This window comes from Aspergillus versicolor (assembly GCF_001890125.1).
Source record: "Aspergillus versicolor CBS 583.65 unplaced genomic scaffold ASPVEscaffold_2, whole genome shotgun sequence".
Taxonomy (NCBI): domain Eukaryota; kingdom Fungi; phylum Ascomycota; class Eurotiomycetes; order Eurotiales; family Aspergillaceae; genus Aspergillus; species Aspergillus versicolor.
In genome coordinates this window covers 587403-600688 of record NW_024467525.1, presented here as the reverse complement: position 1 = coordinate 600688, position 13286 = coordinate 587403, and the positions used below count along the sequence as shown (strand labels likewise).

Sequence of the window (13286 nt, the reverse complement as noted above, 5' to 3'; positions counted from 1 at the left end):
GCCCATTTCTACAAACACAGGCTCATAAAAATTACCAGGCTCTTAGCTGCTTCCGACGATCAGAGCTGCTTTAATGTCTTTAACCGTGACTCTATACTGGGCACTAAAAGTGAATGCAGTCGGCCTGGGGGAAATGAATTAAAACTACGACTGGTTGAAATTACCGCTATTATCATCCACTCCCTCGCAGCGCTTCTATTCGAACATACAAACAAGCAGCCATACAAGTGTCCGGCGCCCGAGCGGAAGATTATTATAGTAAACGGCCTACCAGAAGTAACGGATGAGATAATCAGCAATCCTCTTCCAACTTATCTGTATCACGATGATTATTTCGATCACGCCCTATATCCGATGGGTGTTGCAGATATCGTCGCTTACTGGACAGAAGCCCACCTATTTGGCGGCGTCGTTGTTTTTGATCACGGCGAGTCTGACACAGAAGTGCGCTGCCTTTCAGGCATGAGTCTATCACCGCGGCTGACAATCCTGCAGTTCCTCGACGTTTTCCTACATCCAGACTGCGGCTTCAATGTCTTCAAGCTGTCGGACGCCCAAGTAGATCAATTTGTCAGCTTTGGGCTATACGGGGAACCAGCAGTGCCCTCGCCGTTTCCAATCAAACCAGACCGTGATGCGGTCAGGCTTTTACCCGAGCTTACTATGCAGAAGAATATATATCGTACCAAGAGTGACGGGAGGGTCCCCGAGCTCCCATCTGGCTGGCGTCCGGTGGGGCGACTAGAGGATGATCCTCAGATGATGGAGTTTATGGACAAGTACAAAAACGGCGATTGGACATATGGCTACAATGAAATATAGGCTGGCTCCTGGGTGTTTTCATTTTCTTGTCCGCTCTGTAATGTTTTAATAGAAAGGCAGCAGATGCAGTCTAGCCCGATTCGGAAGCGCCACCAGCGCCAGTTCCAGTCGGCGCTTCATCTTTATCATTCTGTCCTTCAGCCTAGGATTATCCTACAACTTGCAGCAACTAGCAGAAGCCATGGTGACCGAAAGTATCTCTCGAGCCGCTCTCGCGACATTGGATGAACAATACCTTGCTGTCCTGCAGGCTACGGTGGAACATATCCTCTCTACTCAGCTGGCAGAACACATCTTCGCACTGGTGGCAGAGGGTGTTCCGACAAAAGAGACTTCTAAATTCAAGCCCCATGGGAGCATAACGCTGTTCTACTTTTCCCCGAGTTTATCATGTCGCTTTATCACATCTATCGCAGCAAAAATGACCGCAGGGTTCAGGACATTGACGTCAGTAGATGGAATATGGGCGGGCGGCTGGAGGATGACCCTCATCTGATGGAATTCATGCAGAAGCATAACGACGGCGAGAATGAGTCGTCTACCTGAGGTCTAGGACTAACCTGGTGCTTTGGCAAGCCTGGCTGCGCTGATACTGCACCTTAGCTTGAACGAAGGAGCATTGGGTGCTTTCCTACTATTGGCCAGATCTGCCCTTGACCCACTTCCATCCCTCACCAATGAAAGCAACTAAAGCAGAGTCCACTCGGTCCAGCAACAAAACATTCAGCTGCAGTGAGCTCTCAGCTCTCCTCCATCTCCCCATCTAGCCCAACAATCCCTGGATATCATGGCGCTCTTCCCATTTCCGCCATGGATAGTGCCATTAGTAAATTGGAATCTTATTCAATCCATCACCGGCCTAACAGTGGCCTTCACTGATCCTCAGTCGCCCCTCCGACCACTCACAGCAGCAACCACAGCGCTGCTCGCATATCTCCTCCAATCCAACATCCAAACCCACTTCGCAGGAACCCGTCCGTCCGGTCCAACAGTCGCAATGTGCTGGGTTAATGCATTGAACGCATTCGACCTGCTTGTTCTCACCCGCGCCTCCTACGAAGCCCAGCTTGCCTTTACTACATCAAAGACATCCAAGAAGGATACCCCAACACCTAAGACAAAGACTTCATTCTGGGATAGAATTCTCTTCACCATCGCCTTGCCTTACAACTACCGCCGCATCAACACCCCCTGGCAAATTTCCCGCCTGCCGCGCTTCTCCTCAACAAACCCCTCCTACATCCCGACAAAAGCCACCTTCCTCCTCCACTCAACAGCAAAGCTCCTCATCGCCGGCACAATAATACACCTCCTAACCCTCGATCCAACCGACCCCCACCTCTCATCTGCACTCTCCCGCCTCGACGAATCCAAGTCCGTCCTCGTCCCTTTCAACTCCGATCTACATACCATCCTCCTCCAAGCCCGTTTTACCCTCTCCTTCGGCCTCGTCACCCGAGCCGCAATAGTAGGCGGGTACACAGCCGGTTCAATCCTCGCCGTCCTTCTCGGCTCCAGCCCAGCCTCGTGGCCGCCAATCGCGGGGTCATTGAGCGGTGCTTGGTCACTAAGCAGACTTTGGGGCAGTGCATGGCATCAAACCCTCCGACGCCCACTAACAGCGAACGCGACATTCCTTTCCTCGACGCTAGGGTTAAAACCGACGAGTCGACTAGCGCATTGGAACCGCGTCGTTATCGCCTTTATCGGGTCGGGTGTTGTGCATTCCCTTATGGATATTGGGTTTGGGGTCCCCCTGGATAAAACCGGAGGGTTGGTGTTTTTTGCCTTGCAGATTCTGGGGTTTATCCTTGAGGGTGTCTTTCAGTGGCTGGTGGATGTGTTGGGTGTTTCCGTGGGGCAGAAGATCGAGAAGTGCATTGGGTTTATCTGGGTCTGTGCTTTCTTGCTTTGGAGTACGCCTGTCTGGATTAATCCGATTCTGGTCAGTTTGGCACGCGATGGGACGAATGTGATGTCGCCCTGGCTTGGGTTGCCACCTGCTCAGATTGGGTTTTAGTTGGAGTCCGCTTAGGTTTGTCCCGTAGATTAGCGTTCGTTGAACATGAGTTAGAATTAGAATCTTCCATATTTTCATAATTAGAGAACGCAATTTGTCTATGATATTAAAAACTACAATGCTAATAAGAGACCCACCCCCACAATCCCCGCACCCAGCAACGGACTCACACCCCGGCCCACCACCGCTGCATTTCCAGGCGCGTCGTCATCACTATTATCATCACCACCAGAATCCGGATTAGTCGCATCCACAGCCGCCGTCGTAGACGGCACAACACTAGCCGTCCGACTCGGAAAAACCGGAGAATTGGTAAACCCAGTCGGAAGGACGAGCGAGACTCCCCCCGTCGTGACAGAGGCAGTAGTAACGGGGTTTTCCACAGCCGTGGCATGCGGGACCGCGTCGTCGCCTTGGCCGATTTCAAGAATCTTGTCCTCGCCAGGGTCATATTTTGCCTGTGCGAGTGAAACTTCGTTATTGTCTAGATCGAAGACGACGTATGCGCTGCGGAGGAAGGTGTCTCCTAGGATCGGGAAGAAGTCTGCTGAGGGGAGGATGCCGAAGGTGCAGCTTTGTTCGCCGTTGATGTGGAGGATGTCGTCTGCGTACTGTAGGGAGTCTTGGAGGACGAGTTCGGAGAGCGGGATGGAGACGGTGGCGCCGCTGAAGGAGAAGGTGAGGTTGTAGTCTTCGCGTTCGGTTAGGTAGGTGTTGCAGGGGACGTAGCCGAGTTGGGCCTCCTCGTAGAAGTGGACGTCTAGGGCGGAGTAGATGGATTTGACGAGCGGGGCGGGGAGGTAGGTGAGGGTTGAGCCGGAGTCGATGAGGACGGCGAGGGGGAGACTGTCGCTTTGGAAATGGTGGTCGATGGAGTCCTTTTCTGAGGCGACGGAGAGCTCGGTCATGGTGATCCAGAGATGGACGTATTGCTTGCTGTAGGGGACCACGGGGACGGTTTGGAGAGAGCCGGTGTAGTGCGCTGTGTTGACTCCGCCGAACAGGATGTTGCCTTCGTCTTCCCCGAGGCGGTTGAGCCAGAGACTGTATGCGCTAGAGGCGGTGATGTTGTTTTCCACGAGGAGCTCCGGGAGGTTGGGATACATGGTACTCGCAACTTCGTTCACGGGATACCCGATACCTAGGATGCCCTCTGGTCGGGTTAGCAGATGTTATACTTGTCACGGCATGCAGCTTACTGTCAATTCCAGACGCTATCGCAACAGCGAACTGCGCCTCGGGGACTTCCGCATCTTCAATGGTCAAGGAGTCTATGGCATAGTACCCCTCAGCCCATGACGAGTCGCCATACTCAATCGAAAATCGATCGGATAGGGTATTCGCGTTTTTGGACTCGCGAGGATCGTATGTGCCGAACGAATCGCACTGGGCACCTTCGATGCCACAGATTTCATTATCAGAGTAAACCACCCAGAGATCGCTACTCCCCGTGTCGACGGAAACCTCAACGCGCTGCGGGGGATTTCCTAACGTGAGATTCGTCGAGTAGATATCGCCGCCCATCTAGAGGTCATTAGAACAACAACCAAAGACCGAGGAAGCCATGAACGAGTAAGACCAACGAACCGAGTCACCGTAAAGTCCAACGTCAACCGTCTGCCTCTTCCATCGCTTGCGATCCCTCCCCACCGGATCATGGTGATGATTCCGCCTCAGCCCAAGCTGTAGAACATGCGGGGAGTCGCTCTCATGGACAGAGAGAACGCACAAACCCGGCACCGCAAGGGCAGCGAGCGAGGAGAGAAAGAAAATTCGCATGGTGTCTCTCCCCGCGTAAATATAGGAGTGGAGCAGAAAAATAGACTGGCCCCGGGGGGACGGGGATTTACAGTTTATCTACTCCTGCCGGTCATCGTGTCGATCCCATTCTCGTTGGACAAGATGGAGTCAGTGAAGGATCCACAGTCTACGGACCATACGCGAGAGAGAGCCATGGCCAGGCCTGAGAGTCTGTGTCACATTGGGGCGTGATCCTTGGACTGCCCAGGACCGTCAGCTCGGTCTTTGTGAATTGAGGGGAGGATATCAGGCTGAGCAGTGGGTCTGACTCAGGCCAGCGATTCACAAATGCGGAGGACGCCATCTGAATGGGCCTGAAGAAATGGCGTTATGGGGCTGGTGTCGTCTGGGCAAATCGTCAGCTGCAACGAGAACATGTTTGCCTTGGAATCTGAAACGTCGAACAAACGAGGCGGACCTGATCCGAGAGGAAATGGATCTCTCATCATCTCCCGTCTCGCCCCGGTGTAACTCAACGCGGCTGCTAGAGCGACGGTGCGACTACATAAATAACGCAGTATCTCTGCTGTTATTTTGCCATATCTTGCCAATTATCGCTGAGAATACGGCCATCGTTGGTTGGAGGTTGGGTGTAGTAGATGGCACGTGAAACCCCCTGAGGTGAAGCTGGATCCAACAACCGAGCGGGCCTTGATGGAGTTGACCCTGTGGAGACTGGCAGTTTGAATGCACCGTGGATCGATTTACCCGCAGTCCGATATACAACTTCAGGCAGTCCTCCGTTGTTGCTCTGAATATCCGTATCCCGAGGAGACTACTCTTCAAGTTCATTGTCCTAGGTGGCTGCCTTGCGGCCTCAATCACGCAATAAGCCTTGGCATTTCGCAATACGCAACAGACCAAAAGGAGAGCTCGACGCGGTGGAACAGCCCCCGCCTGACAATTTGCTTATTCTGCTAGTCTGTACAGTAGAAACCAGTATATATAGATGGCGCCCCGTTTTTGACGCCGGCGTCGTTTTCACCTGCCTGGAATTGCTTCCCGACTCCGAAAACACCACCTGTCAAGATATCGTCACAGTGATAAACACCGACAGGATGAAAGTAACTATCGTGATCTGCACCGATTGATTAGCTCAGATCGTGATAACGGTCCAATTGATGAAACTCACCGCTGCCGTCAAGAGCCCAATGCAGTTCAATTCCCAGCCCCCCGTGTATATTGTCCCCAGCGCGATCGCACTCTGCTGCTTCCAAAACCGATGCGCTCCTAGCACTGTTGTCACCATCGCCGCGCAATGGCAGGTCACCGACAACGGGACGCCGACTTTATGGAATCCAAGACCTTTGCTGGTGTGAGGCGACTGCAGCCGGAAGAGCTGCGCGATGAGAACACCCTGCATCGCCAGGATGACCGACGTGCGGATATACGCGAGGAACGTCCTTTCGAGAGCTAACAATTCATCGTCAGCACTGATTCTTTATTCCTTCTTTCGATTCCCTGAATCCAGTTCAATCCCACCCAGGGTCGAACCGACCGATCCATCTAGGGGACGGACGCACCAAAATAATCGCGATTTTTCTTCTGCCCCACCGTCAAAACTACATTCCTCGTCCAGAAGCGCTGAATCTGCCCGAGCACTCCCTTGCGTGGCGACCGGCTACGCTGACTTGTCCGCGACACCGTCCGCCGCGTGGTAATACGATATTCGCCGGAGGAAATCGAGGCCCCCGAACCATCGCTGCGCTGCGTCTCGATCTGGTGTAACCGGAGGTTGTTCTCGCGGTCGAGATCAGGGTCGGAAGTGTCGCTCGACGACGAGCGTGGGCTTGGGCTGCGGCTGCGGCTGCGGCTGTGGCTGCTGGTGATGCTGTGCGATGAGGGCTTCGGGTCGCGGCCGGCTGTCGGGTCTGGCCGATTGCTGGTGTTGCTGGTGTTGCTTCCCACAGGGTGGGTGGCAGGGCGAAGAAGAGTATCTACCATTGTGAAGGTGGGTGCGGAAGAGGAGGCGGCATTATTCAATACGCGGGTTTGGAGAGTGATGAGTGCGAAGGGCGAGAGCAGGGTCGGGAACCTGAAAATGGAGAATGGAGAATGGAGCCCAGAATGAATGCGGGACCAGTCGAGAACGCGGAGAGAGTGACTTCATCCCGCCCCACCACAACTATACCCTCAACCAATATATTGATCTATCCACGCTCTAAACAATAACACAACTAGGTATCCCAACTCCATAATCCAATGTTCTATGCTCGAAACTAAACCGCTATGCCCCAACATGACTCATTAAAAGCTTCATCTTAAGCGTGGACCATTTGATGAACGCTCGCTCGCGCAATGGTTGTGCTCGTAGTTAGGCAGAACGTCGTTGCGCCGAATGGGGTCACTTTCAGGGCTGATTAGTAGGGGCCTCGATTCGGTACTGGAACACTTGCCTCGTGCATTGTAGAAACATGTATCTTGCCTTTGGAGCGCTTGTACCACTCCGGGCGTTTCTTGGTTTCTCGACACAAGCCGATCCCCGGAGCGGTAGACAGGTAGTATGTGATTCTGTAAACGCCCTTTGGAGGTATAAGCATCCTGAGCGTCTGTGGGTAGAACAGGTTTATCTGACCGCGGGTATGTCTAGCTTTCCAATACTTAATCCCGGCTATGCATATCGGGACCGCTGCAAGAACCACGGCAACAATGCCAACAGTGGCTTCAACGGAGATAGCCATCATTGTACACTTAGATGAATGGGTTGGGATGCCTTATGTTTGGACGCAGGTGGTTAAATAAATATACGATAGTTTATGGCGAGGGTGGTTGCTTTGGATATCCTCTTTCCTGAGTAGATCAAGTCAACCGATCGATTTAAATTCACCTGCTAGAAAAATGCAAAGACCAAGCACTGCCCTAAGAAATGAGCCACTGGGCTGACCACGATATTAGCAGACAAACGGTCAGCCCAGCCTGATTCGCTGTCCGCATTCCGTTATCGGCGTCTGGGGCCTGAGGCCGGGGCTCAACTGGAAACGTCAGTTTTTCGAGACTCCCTTTCTGCACTGCAGGTATACCTATAATTATATTGGCATATTCAGTCACAGGAGACCTGAAGGCCTAGTTTTTGGCAACCGCAGTATTGGTCGGGATAGTAAAGGGCCGACCTATGGAAGAATGGAAGATGGAAACCAGCCTGATTAAGCTGGCTTGGTTCCGAACTATTATTCAAGGTGTGTAACTCCCAGGTAGAAACGACAGTACGGAGATTCAAGGATATGGGAATGTTTGACGGTAAGGTAGAGCTTCCAGGAGTGTGCAGTTGGTATAAGTATATCTTGTCCATACATATACTACCTTAGCCGAGTACTTACTCCACATAATGGAGGGTCTTCTCTAGGTGTTGCCGTATGCAACCTTTGTTCTTACAGGGTTACATGAGCCAAAAAAGACCCATTTAAGTACCAACCCGAGACTGCGAGGGGATATAGGCATTCCAGAACTTGCTATGGCGGGGTTTAGATACTTTTGGTTCCAGTCAGCCAGTAACGGAGTTAAACCCCCGCCAAAGTCCGACCACTGTATAAATTGCCAGTCCCTCTGACTTCTTCTATCCAAGACATTCTTTTCCATCATTTCGCCAGATATTTCACAGTAAAAATGTCGCCCCAAAACCTCAAATACCTCGGAAAGCTCCAAGGAAAGCGCGTGCTCGTGCTAGGAGGCACATCGGGCATCGGCTTCTGCATCGCAGAGGCTGCCATCGAACACGGAGCACAAGTGGTTCTCTCCAGCTCAAACCAGACCAAGCTCGATAACACCGCTGCCAAACTGCAATCCACATACCCAGATCTCCTGCAGCGAAACCCAGTCACGACACAGGTCTGCGACCTGTCCAACAGCGAGGCTTTGGAACAGAACCTGACCGACCTGCTAGAGGCAGCGACGCAGTCTGGAAAGTCGAAGCTCAACCATATCGCTTGGACTGCAGGTGATGCGCTGAGACTCCCCGCTCTGAATGAGCTGACGCTAGCGGATATCAACCGTGGTGGTCTTGTCCGTGCTACGGCGCCGTTGCTCATGGCTAAGCTCCTGCCGAAGTATATGGACCTGTCGCCTGAGAATTCATTCACATTTACCGGCGGGTCGAATACGCAGAAGCCTAACCCGGGATGGTCGCTGATGGCGATGTGGGGAGGAGCAGGTGAGGGTCTTATGCGAGGACTGGCTGTGGATTTGAAGCCGCTCCGGGTGAATCTTGTCTCGCCGGGTGCGGTGCATACTGAGATCTTTGGGAGTGTGCCTGTGGAGAGGCTGGATGGTGTGCTGGACGGTTTCCGTCAGAAGTCGACGACGGGGACTGTTGCTAGGCCGGAGGATCTGGCTGAGGCTTATATATATATTATGAAGGATCAGTTTGTTACCGGGTCGATTGTGGAGTCTAATGGTGGGAGGCTTTTGCTGTAATAACAAATAGATAGAAAGAGCAAGCAGATACTTCGGATGAGGCCTTTTAAACCAACGCTGTTAATTATATCCGCATCGTTGAACCAGGACGGCCATGAGACTCCCATGAATTCCTGGTACAGCCTCGCCTGGCAATAACCCTTATTTTCCCACTTCTGAACTGGATGTCGTTCTTAATATAAGAGACTTGTCCGAATTACATCAATCGATCCTTATCCCTCGTGACTCACACTAACGCGTCAATGTTGGGCCACAGGGAACCCCTCAGCTCGGTATCAACCTCCCCCCTCTCTTCATATAAAACCATCGACAAGACAAAGGCAAAATGCGTGTCCCATTAGAGATCCTGCGCTTTATCCTGCAGGAGATGGTCGCTGTCTCGCCCGTCGAAGACCTGGTCAGAGCGAGACTAGTAGATCGTGCGTACCGAGAAATCATCCTCCAGAGCAGACAAACTAATGTCAACGACAGCTATATTCGCGAGTGAAATTATGCCACTTTTACTGGATAGCCCTTGCGTCGCGAACAGCGATTTCATCTACGACCACTGGTCACGGTTCCCCTACACACACCACTTCCTCAGACAGAGAATCGGCCAGCACCACCAACACCCCTGTCTCTTTTCAACATTCATCCATGAGATCCTGCAAATGCCATCTATCTCCCATATAGCGAAAGAAGAAAAAGATGAATTAATCACTGGCCTAATCGATGTCATCACCTGGTCCCGCCACCAACCACACAACCTCTTCAGTCCCCGGCGTCTCAACGAGGGGCCATATACACGCAGAAGGGAGACGATCGAAACAGACCTCCACATAGCACTAACAGCCCTCTCAATTATTCGCAACGATATAGCCGAGATCAACCGCGTGCTCGACCAAGTCAGCACCCCAGGCGGGCCCAACTTTGTATGCCAATACAGCTTCCGCTTCGGCATACTCCCCATCGAAATCGCCGTAAATGCGCGCAACCGTCCCATGCTGTTTCCTGACTGGTACACCAACCCTCGGAGACCGTTTGTTCTTGCGGCTCGCTATGCAAATAAAGGCTTCTTCGAGGCTTGGTTCGAGGGAGAGAAGAATTCGAGCAGACCGTGGACTGCCCAGGGTTGCCTTGATGCGGCGCTGTGCAGCGCCATTAAGGCGCGTAATCTGGATATGCTTGAGTATCTAGGAACAGTTGGTATAGATCAAATCGCATTTGCTGACATTCTCGGCGAGGCGATCAAGACTGGGGAGGAGGAGCTTGTTCGGTGGTGTTTGCGACATGAGGACTTCCACGTACACGGTTCGGGGCGATACAAGGGGCCGCTATGGATTGCGTTACATGATTGCCCGAGGGCGACGAGGTTGGTTATTTTAAAAATGCTCCTTGAACGTGGATTTGATCCGAATGATGCTTTTTCTGAGAACCGGGAGAGTCTACTTCAGTGTGCGGTTCGGACTCAGGGTGTTGAGTATGTAAAGCTGCTTGTGCAGTATGGGGCTTATATGGACGTGGACTCTTCAACATCAGCCTGGGTCGAGAAGCAGAGATCGCCGTTGTCCTTGGCGGCGTTTAAAGATTCTGATACTATGCAGTTTCTGCTACAGAAAGGGGCCATTAGGAGGTGGACATGGAGGGGGAAGGAGTATGTCGTAGAACATGACGTCCAGACCGTTCGTCACATAGAGGATGTCTTTAAAGACTTGGGTTTTGGCGAGCCGGATGTACAGGAGAAGCACACTGAGTATTATATCATGGTGAATGGATGATTTGTATAGTTCATAAAACATGCTCTTTGCCATATTTGGAAATAAATATAAAGGGTGAAGTGCCAGTTATCTATTTTAAGGCAATTCTTTCTTTCACTGTTTCTCTGAAACAACATCGGTCTTGATGCACCTATTCTTGCTTTAATAATCAAGATAAAGAGCTCTCCCACCACAAACCCTTGTTTAACTCCCCAGGAGAAAGAACATCTAGAGGAACATTGAAATGGCCTTTATGACTCGATACATTTAATGTAGTACATTAAATAAGTCAGGTGTTTCTCATACATTCCCTAGCATAAAGATAATATCACAACTGCCCTCTTTTGTCTCCAAGTAGTTATATAAACGGCCCAAACGCCCATACTAAGTAGCTACTAAACTTATAATCATCCAAATCCACAATACAATTCCTCCTATCAACGTTTATCCAACCCTCAGCACAATGTCAAGCCAATCCGAACCTGGTCGTGACTACGTCACAGCAGGATATCTCACCAAGGAAAAGACCCCTCTCACCCTCAAACACCCCCCATTCAACAAGAACGACGCAGTCAATCTAGTCACATATCTAATCCAGTATCTCCATGGCCAGGGCTGCACATACTATGGCATCACCTGCGGATACCGCGTCCCAGAGCAAAAATGGCAATTTTGCGCCTGGTACACAATGCCAGGTATAACAGACGAAAAAGCAACGTCAATACGCACGGAGCTGTTGAAATACTCGGCCGGCCCAGCCAAATGTGATGGCCTTGCTGTGAACGGACCGTTTAATCCGCGTTCGTTTTACTCTGCTGAAATGTCTGAGGTCCAATGGCGCTACGTGACAAAGGTCGCTGTTTGTGGGCCTTCGGTATTTGTGAATCGGGATAACGATGAAAGAAACGTTAATGAGATGTTTGACTTGAGAATAGTTGACTCTGAAATATATGATATGGATCGACCTGGGTCAACTCTGGAGACCATCCTGGATGTGTTGACGTATCGGAACGAAAAGCCGTGGGCTGTGAACCCGGTTTACGTTTCTAAAGGTTACTGAAGATTTAACAAGTAGAATGTTTGTTATTGAAATTAAAGACTGGTCATGCTTCATGTTCTTGATTATAGTCAAAGACTCACAGTATTCTAATTACCAGGACTAATCCATCTGGGGCTGTTTTAATGGTCAAATTGATTACTACCACAAGGACTCGGTATATTCGTTTGAAAGGCACATTCATAAGGGATCTTTCAGGTCCTCCCTGGTTCTCTTTCATTTCCACTTCCAAACAGCCATCTAAGCCCAATATCTATAGCTTTGCCTACCATACCTTCTACTCCAGACTCCGCAATATCGAGGCCGAACGTATTCATTGCTGCCCCATCTGGCCTCCTTTGTGGACGTGGACTTTGTGTTCGCAAACTCAAGTAATTCTGCCCTTTCGACGCTTTGGGTCGTTCACGGCTTGGAAGGCTGTGTCGCCGATGATGCCGTGTCTTGCGCTGCTCGTCCGTCAGCAATATGCTTTCAATATAATCCCTCCTGGGTCTAACTTTTTGACTCCGACTCTTCTGTCCTGCCTTGGCCGAGCTCGTTGTCTTCCGGGCTGCCACACCCTTTCCCTTGCTTTTCGTCAACTTCCTCCTGCGCAGGCTGAGCAGGACTGACCATTGCTGGACCCTCACCAAACACAAACGGATACAGCGATTCCTGTAGATACTTCTCGCTAACGCCGAGCTTCGACGCATCAGACATCGCCAACTCCATACGCTGGACGTACTCGTTCCGAATCAGCCCATCCTTCCTAAACAGTCCGCTGAGATACACCAATGCTTCCACTTGCTCAACACCAGTCCCTTCACGCGCCGAGCTCGGTTTCTGTGCCTGCAACACCTTCAACTTCTCCGCCGCAAGAGCAGTCGGCTCCCCCTCCAGTTCTGGAACAGCCAAGGGCTCAACATCCACCCGCCACAGCGCTTTATCATAGAACTGCTTCGAGATTCCCTCGCTGCGGTCCAGCGCACGGACATCGCTCGAGCTGACCGTGAAAAGGATCCCCTCGACGACGGACTGTGGTTCTTCGCTGCGTTTACACCGCACGATGTTCGCGACGCCGCGCTGGTTTATCTGCCATCTGTACCCGCGCAGAATGCCCCTTGCGAAGACTCCGCTGTTGGGACAGCGGGAGGCCATTTGTGTGAGGTGCATGTTGCTGCCGAATGCGAAGTAGTATTGGGGGATTTCTTGGGTATGGCGGGGCATGGTTGTGGTTGTTGGTTAGTTGTGTTGAATGAGTCTGTTTGATAATTGATAATATTTGAGTTGGATAAAAGGAAGAAACGGATGGATTGTCGGAGCAGTCGCAAGGCTATATCTCAGCCTTGTTGGCAGTGATGATGACGATGAGGATGACGATGACGGCCCATCAGGCAGAATCCAGGGCCTGCATAAGAATAGCTTCTTATTGGCAGTCTTTCGTGCTGGTTTAATTGGCGGC

At 51.4% G+C, this 13286-nt stretch overlaps 9 protein-coding genes across 9 annotated transcripts; 5 read left to right on the top strand and 4 right to left on the bottom strand.

The window, feature by feature from the left end:
* Positions 1-354: 354 nt before the first annotated feature.
* Positions 355-822, top strand: ASPVEDRAFT_79608 (uncharacterized protein; the record flags this gene model as incomplete). Its single annotated transcript, XM_040816721.1, has 2 exons — positions 355-444; positions 496-822. The coding sequence occupies 2 exons, from the start codon at positions 355-357 to the stop codon at positions 820-822; spliced, it is 417 nt and encodes a 138-aa protein (XP_040663696.1).
* A 787-nt stretch (positions 823-1609) lies between these two features.
* Positions 1610-2842, top strand: ASPVEDRAFT_124133 (wax synthase family protein; the record flags this gene model as incomplete). The annotated part of the gene is made up of 1 exon (XM_040806152.1): positions 1610-2842. One exon carries the CDS (start codon positions 1610-1612, stop codon positions 2840-2842), a length of 1233 nt encoding a protein of 410 aa, XP_040663695.1.
* A 56-nt stretch (positions 2843-2898) lies between these two features.
* ASPVEDRAFT_439099 (pepsin-like aspartic protease) lies at positions 2899-4567 on the bottom strand. Its single transcript, XM_040812928.1, has 2 exons — positions 4042-4567; positions 2899-3995 (listed from the first exon to the last, which is right to left on the bottom strand). The coding sequence occupies exons 1-2, from the start codon at positions 4364-4366 to the stop codon at positions 2956-2958; spliced, it is 1365 nt and encodes a 454-aa protein (XP_040663694.1). The 5' UTR covers positions 4367-4567; the 3' UTR covers positions 2899-2955.
* A 1019-nt stretch (positions 4568-5586) lies between these two features.
* Positions 5587-6742, bottom strand: ASPVEDRAFT_439089 (DUF202 domain-containing protein). The gene is made up of 2 exons (XM_040812927.1): positions 6166-6742; positions 5587-6055 (listed from the first exon to the last, which is right to left on the bottom strand). Exons 1-2 carry the CDS (start codon positions 6584-6586, stop codon positions 5739-5741), a joined length of 738 nt encoding a protein of 245 aa, XP_040663693.1. The 5' UTR covers positions 6587-6742; the 3' UTR covers positions 5587-5738.
* ASPVEDRAFT_439103 (uncharacterized protein) lies at positions 6743-7482 on the bottom strand. The gene is made up of 2 exons (XM_040812929.1): positions 7218-7482; positions 6743-7164 (listed from the first exon to the last, which is right to left on the bottom strand). The coding sequence occupies exons 1-2, from the start codon at positions 7324-7326 to the stop codon at positions 6899-6901; spliced, it is 375 nt and encodes a 124-aa protein (XP_040663692.1). The 5' UTR covers positions 7327-7482; the 3' UTR covers positions 6743-6898.
* Positions 7483-8213: 731 nt separating this feature from the next.
* ASPVEDRAFT_37391 (uncharacterized protein) lies at positions 8214-9203 on the top strand. The gene has a single exon (XM_040811455.1). It carries the CDS (start codon positions 8246-8248, stop codon positions 9050-9052), a length of 807 nt encoding a protein of 268 aa, XP_040663691.1. The 5' UTR covers positions 8214-8245; the 3' UTR covers positions 9053-9203.
* A 174-nt stretch (positions 9204-9377) lies between these two features.
* ASPVEDRAFT_24843 (ankyrin repeat domain-containing protein) lies at positions 9378-10809 on the top strand (the record flags this gene model as incomplete). The annotated part of the gene is made up of 2 exons (XM_040809711.1): positions 9378-9471; positions 9524-10809. 2 exons carry the CDS (start codon positions 9378-9380, stop codon positions 10807-10809), a joined length of 1380 nt encoding a protein of 459 aa, XP_040663690.1.
* Positions 10810-11251: 442 nt separating this feature from the next.
* Positions 11252-11848, top strand: ASPVEDRAFT_79602 (uncharacterized protein; the record flags this gene model as incomplete). The annotated part of the gene is made up of 1 exon (XM_040816720.1): positions 11252-11848. One exon carries the CDS (start codon positions 11252-11254, stop codon positions 11846-11848), a length of 597 nt encoding a protein of 198 aa, XP_040663689.1.
* Positions 11849-12224: 376 nt separating this feature from the next.
* Positions 12225-13227, bottom strand: ASPVEDRAFT_37390 (gamma-glutamylcyclotransferase family protein). The gene has a single exon (XM_040811454.1). The coding sequence runs from the start codon at positions 13049-13051 to the stop codon at positions 12338-12340; it is 714 nt and encodes a 237-aa protein (XP_040663688.1). The 5' UTR covers positions 13052-13227; the 3' UTR covers positions 12225-12337.
* Between the last annotated feature and the right edge of the window lie 59 nt (positions 13228-13286).